Source organism: Malus sylvestris, chromosome 8 (genome assembly GCF_916048215.2).
Source record: "Malus sylvestris chromosome 8, drMalSylv7.2, whole genome shotgun sequence".
Lineage (NCBI taxonomy): Eukaryota > Viridiplantae > Streptophyta > Magnoliopsida > Rosales > Rosaceae > Malus > Malus sylvestris.
The window spans coordinates 6191217-6197445 of record NC_062267.1 but is presented as its reverse complement, the minus strand read 5'-3'; the positions used below and the strand labels follow the sequence as shown (position 1 = coordinate 6197445).

General features: G+C 37.3%; 1 protein-coding gene across 1 annotated transcript; it reads left to right on the top strand.

The window, feature by feature from the left end:
* The first annotated feature begins 701 nt into the window (after nt 1-701).
* On the top strand, nt 702-5840 carry LOC126630992 (kinesin-like protein KIN-7N). The gene is made up of 18 exons (XM_050301153.1): nt 702-952; nt 1051-1140; nt 1222-1340; nt 1440-1553; nt 1632-1713; nt 1820-1887; nt 1993-2058; nt 2197-2339; nt 2414-2516; nt 2614-2694; nt 2808-2876; nt 2960-3019; nt 3137-3289; nt 3438-3734; nt 3892-3975; nt 4090-4248; nt 4329-4601; nt 5287-5840. Exons 1-18 carry the CDS (start codon nt 808-810, stop codon nt 5722-5724), a joined length of 2544 nt encoding a protein of 847 aa, XP_050157110.1. The 5' UTR covers nt 702-807; the 3' UTR covers nt 5725-5840.
* The last annotated feature ends 389 nt before the right edge of the window (nt 5841-6229 follow it).

Sequence of the window (6229 nt, the reverse complement as noted above, 5' to 3'; positions counted from 1 at the left end):
AAAAAAAGAAAAAAACAAACTGCTACTAATTTGTGCCATCTTAAGTGGCCACTCAATCGACCACCTCTCTAACGCAAGAGATTGTAGTATAGATAGGGTTATAAACAACTCGACCCAAATTTAATATCATTATACTGAAGTTTAGCTTGTTTAATTTTATTTCCGACCTTAAATTAGGTTTGGCTTCCTTCTTACACGAAATGAGCTTGAGCGAATTTAAATAATACCAAGCTCAAGTTGTTTCGAGCTTTTGAATATAGTAAGTTGGTCAGCTTTTGTAACAAAATTCGCAACCTAGTGACACATTTTAATAATATCATAGCTAGGTAACAAAGTTTCAAACATAATACTCTAAGGTAGTCATCTAGATGTCTTATCTTTTTTGTTGATTGCAACCTAGTGGGAGGTTAGATCATCACGTTTATAGTTTCTTTTGAAAAAAGAAAAAAAAAAAACGGTGGACATAATATAAATATTCGTCATAGAAAAAAAGTATACAGATGAAGACCACAAAAGGCCAACCTTTGGGGCTTCATTTTTTTATTGAATTTGGGCTTCAAACTAGAGAGCCCAAAATTGTATGGGCTTTTCAGCATGGATCGCGCTAAAAATTATTTTTTATTTTTTGGTTCGTCATCCGACCGTTGAAATCTGCGCTAAAAAATTATCAATAAAGGGCATTTTCGTAAACCGAACGAAATTCAAATTTGAACTGTTCCGAAAGGAAGAGAGCATTTGCCGCCTGCGGAAGTTGAATTCCATCAGTCCCTCTCAGACTCTTCGAGAGAAACAAAATCGACGGCTTCAATGGAGAAGATCTGCGTCGCGGTTCGGGTGAGGCCTCCGGTGACTCACGATTCCTCCAGCGGAGCCTTCTGGAAGGTCGACGACAACCGCATTTCGCTCCACAAGTCCCACGGCACGCCGATCTCCGGCATCTCCTACGCTTTCGGTAAGCGAGCACATGAGAGTTCGCGATTTGATTCTGATTTGTTTTGGTTTGGTTTCGGTGTGATTTGGTTGCGAGAAATGAGGTTTTGTTGTTTGCAGACCATGTGTTCGATGAAGGTTGTACGAATTCTAGGGTTTACGAGCTTCTCACCAAGGACATTATTCATGCCGCAGTTGAAGGATTCAATGGTATGTGAAAAGATTGAGACTTTATTAGCTCCGTTTCGTTGGTGTTTTGCGTTTAATGATGTTTGTGTGGAATGTTTACAGGAACTGCGTTTGCTTATGGGCAGACCAGCAGTGGGAAGACTTTCACCATGAATGGTTCCGAAACAGATCCGGGTATCATTCATCGAGCTGTTAGAGATGTATTTGACAGAATCCAGATGGTAGTGAGCTATAGAGGTTCTCTTAATTTGAAATTTGATTTTTGCTAGATTAAATTTGATGCTTGCTGTATTGATTTGGATGCAACTTTATGTTTCCAGATGTCCCATCGGGAGTTTCTGATTCGAGTATCCTACATGGAATTGTACAATGAGGAAATTAACGACCTTTTTGCAGTAGAGAACCAGAAATTGCAGATTCATGAGAGTTTGGAGGTTGGCTACACTGACCCTTTTCACAAATTTAGTTAGCTTCTTTTAAGTGAACTGAATTCACTGATTTTTCGCGTGCAGCGTGGCATATTTGTTGCTGGCCTCAGGGAGGAAATTGTCAGTAACGCTGAACAGGTGTTGAAGCTCATTGAATCCGGAGAAGGTTTGCACTTGGAAACCAAAACTTGAGTTTCTGGGTTTTTTGTTCCACTATGCTTTTTTACTTGAATATTCGTTCTTACATGCACCTGCAAAAATGTGAATTACAGTTAATAGGCACTTTGGAGAAACAAATATGAATGCTCGGAGTAGTAGATCTCACACAATATTCAGAATGGTATGTCCATATTAATATATTATACTTTTCTATGTAGAGCCTCCAACTAAATTTTGGATTTACTACTAACTCACAAGCAATGGTTTCTGTATCTCATGAGTTTAGGTAATTGAAAGCCATTCGAAGGACACTACTTGTTCAAGTACTGATGCTATTCGTGTCTCAGTCTTGGTTCGTATTCTTTCTGCCATTCTCTATCAAAGTTGATAAACAGATCCAGATGATTTGTTCTCTTATGCTTTGCTGTATCTTAATTATTTATTTCTGACTCTGTGAGTGTTGTCGTTAAATTTTAAATGATGGGTGCAGAATTTGGTAGATTTAGCTGGTTCTGAACGGATTGCCAAAACTGGAGCTGGCGGAGTACGTCTGAAGGAGGGAAAGTACATAAACAAGAGCCTAATGATTCTTGGAAATGTAATTAACAAACTTAGTGATGGCGCTAAAAACAGGTATTTATTTCACTTTTGGTAAATCATTTTTAGCTGAACGTGAGCTATTTTTGCTAATGATAACATCTGTGCAGGGGTCACATTCCTTATCGCGATAGTAAGCTTACCCGTATACTTCAACCTGCCCTTGGAGGCAATGCAAAAACTTCAATTATTTGTACTATAGCACCAGAAGAGGTATCATATTATTGTTCCCCTGGTAATATAATTTAGTTTAGCAGCATAACTGAATGCTATATGTATTATAATCATAATATGTTATGGATGCATTTAGATACACATTGAGGAAACAAAGGGGACCCTTCAATTTGCTAGCAGAGCTAAGCGCATCACTAATTGTGCTCAAGTTAATGAGGTATGTTTCTTCTTGGGTGGTATATTCCACTTTGTTGTGCTAATTAGTTCAGGATTTTAGCATCTCATACAGGAAATTTCTAAGTGCATCACTAATGGTCAAATTTATTGCAGATTTTGACAGATGCAGCCTTACTGAAGCGACAAAAACAAGAGATAGAAGAGCTTCGTATGAAACTTCAGGTAGAACTATCTCTTTTATTTTACATGAAAAGTTAGACACAAGCTCACATAACTATCTTGTCTTGAAAAAAATGAATTATCAGGGATCCCATGCTGGGGTGCTGGAGCAAGAAATACTGAAGTTGCGAAACGACTTGCTTCAGGTATGGTATTTCCCCGCAAAATTTCCATACCTAGAGTTTCATCTGCATCACGCACCAACCATTACTTGTGCTTCTTTTACATTTAGTCAACTTAGGTGCTAACTTTCTATGATTCAGTATGAACTAGAACGCGAGAAGCTTGAAATGGAACTGGAACAGCAGCGGAAATCACATAAACAACGCGAACAATGCATCAGGGATCAACAGATGAAAACTGACAATCTCAGTAGTCTTTCTACTATTTCAGACTTTGAGAGAAGTTCTAGTCAGGTATACCTCTAATGCTTTGTTATATGTTGTGCAAATATGTATTCTAACTTACATGTTTCATGTTGTTTTAGGGTCTTCAGGTAGTTCTGTTTGTTTGTAGTGCATGTGTGTGTATGTGAGGTTCTCATATCCATAAATCTTTTTATAGGCACAAGATTCTGGGAGACAAAGCCTTAAGGAAGTTAGTAGTGACAGCAGTAGTAAATCTCAAGGAGATATCTTCAGTACCCCATCTAATTTCAAGGCAGCTCCCCATTCCTTCGTTGTCAAGCGATCAAATTATTCACAGTTGCCCAGCTTTAGCCCTCTTCCAGATGCTTTTAGCAACGTGGTTGATGAAGACACATGGTTTAAAATGAACAAAGGTTTCATAGCTGACCTTGATTCCCTTCAGATAACTCCTGCTAGAAAAGTTCAATCCTTTCCGCCAAGTGATGAAACTCCAGTGAGTTTAATGTTACCTACTATTCTTCACCTTCCCATTTTTTCCATTTTAAAACTTTGAGAAGCTATCATTCTCATTCTATTTTCTCATTTTGCATTTTGCTTGTCGGACATAAGTTTTATGAGTTTTTTTCACTTATCTCATCAATTTTTTGAAGGGCTCAAATGAGAACTACAAGCACGAGGTCCACAATTTGAAGAGACAGCTAGAAATTACTGTTGAAGAGAGAGATGATCTCAAGGTATGTATATGGTATATGGACTTGGATATTGTAGTCCAACTTTAGAGTTTAAAATGCACAAATTAAACTTCTGCCTAGATTTATGGAATTCTGTTTTGATACTTATCTGTGTAGAGGAAACATGCCGAACAAGCTGTATTGAATGATCAATTAGTTCGGGAAATATCTGAACTCCAAAAAGAAGCACAACTAATTCGAGACATCCCTCAAAGGCTTTGTGAATGTGCGGCAACCTGCAAAGATATTTATGTGGATGTTTTATCAAAGACTCAGGTAATAGCTGTTTTCCATTTTGAGCTCCCAACTTTTGTTTGGTGTTACACAGTTTAGTAACATTACAGTTATCTGGACAGAGCTTTATATCTGATGAAAAATCTTCTGCGGCAACATTGCTTTCGAGCATAAGTGAAATTGGCACAAGCCTCTTTACGACTCTTGAAGCCCAATTCTCAGCGGCATTTGATGAGGACCAAAGATTGTTCTCTAGGAATAGTTCTCTAATTGAAGAACAGCGAAAAATTCTCTCCGAGAGGTTGAACAGCACAATCAAATTGTTCGAATCATCAGAACCATCAAATCTTGAGAATGAGCAAGTGAGAAATTCGCTATGCCGCAGTGAATACAAGGTAGCTGGCAGGTCACTACTAAAAAGATATTTTCCATTAGTTATGATTCTATTCTCTGCCTTTCTGTTGAAGATTTCTTACATGTTTTTGAATCATGTTGATGCATAAAGTATTAGTTACAGGGGAGTTCTAAACGGTATTTTAGAATTTTGTGAATACTTGGGGTTTAAGCCAAGTAGTGACGAAGGGCGGGGAAAGGGGTTAGGATACAAGAATAGGAACGATTGCTTCAAATGTAGGCAAAGAAACTCAATTTTTTGTGATATTTTAGGAAACCATCTATGTATAGGAATGATTCAATCTGCTATAATCACACTATGTTTCATATTTATATATATATAAGTCTGCTTTTCAGAGTCTTTCTTGCAGTTTACTTATGTGCACTCTGGCATGCTAAGTTTTAGCTGAACCCACAGAAATCATGAAAGAAGTTTGGTTTGAGAGAAAAGAGAAATATACATGGACATAACGTTGTACGGATTTTTATCAAAATATATAACTTTTTCACTAAAGGAGCGCTAAAAGGCAATAAAACACATTTCAATGTCCTTTTAGTCCTCATTTAGTGAAAAAAAGTTATGTGTTTCATAGAAGATTCGTAAAAAGTTCTGTCTAGGTATATTTCCCGGGAAAAAATGAGCAATTTAGGGTGGCTTTGTTATAAGTTAAAGTTTTTGTGATAAAGGACTGCACAAGGGGAGGAGAAACTGCCTGTTGGGAGGGAAAACTAAGCAATGAGCTCAGCACTATCAAGGAAAGATACAATGGCCTGGAGGAAGAGCTAGATTCGAATAACCAGCTTCTAGAGGAATCCAAGCAAAGATATGATGCCATGGAAGCTGAGTTTCGGCTTTTGAAAGAAGAAAGAGATTCCTTGCACAAAAAGGTATCTGAATCATCTCAAACACTTGCTCTGGTTACTGACCAAAAGGAAAATGTTGTGAAGGATCTGAATCACGAGTTACTGAGAAGGAAAGATCTTGAAGAAAAAATCAAACAGTTCAGTGTCGCTTTTGGGTGTCGGAAGACATCGCTCATGTCTTTCCACAGCGAGTTTAAGTCTAAGATTGAGAGTTTGAGAGCCAAAAATCCAGTTTCAGTACCCAAATCTGTTGGATGTTGAAGATTATCAAGTGGCCTTATTAGTAGTATTTATGTAAGCTGTAACGTTTGTTTCCTTTCTATTCAGAACGACATTTTCTAATTCTTATGATTATGTATAAATGTGGATTTTTAGAATGACGCTTATAATTCTTACAATTATGTATTAGGTGTTGAACTCGTCATTCATGTCAGTCAAACATGAGATGAGACTTCTCATTACTAATATAGAGAAACACCACTAAACTATAGAGTTGCTACATCTACAAAGATCGTTAGCTTGGATTTGCAACTCGAATCGTAGAGCACATCTAAGAAAGAAAGAAAGAAAAAAAATCATCTTCCTCCCCCTTCTTCCATACTTGAAGAGCAAAACAAAATGTCATGGAGTTTCTACAAAGAAATTGTAGTTCAGTTGGTTAAAAGTGTTTACTCTGTATGCAAAGTCCCAAATTTAAATTCCTCTCCCTCAATATTGCTCATATAAAATAGAAAAAAGGCATTTTAGCAAAAATGGTTCTTGAGAT

Coding starts and splice junctions, on each gene's coding strand:
- LOC126630992 (XM_050301153.1), top strand. CDS start 808: ATGGAGAAGATCTGCGTCGCGGTTCGGGTGAGGCCTCCGGTGACTCAC. Junction 2,340..2,413: donor AGTGATGGCGCTAAAAACAG/GTATTTATTTCA, acceptor ACATCTGTGCAG/GGGTCACATTCCTTATCGCG. Junction 2,877..2,959: donor AGCTTCGTATGAAACTTCAG/GTAGAACTATCT, acceptor ATGAATTATCAG/GGATCCCATGCTGGGGTGCT.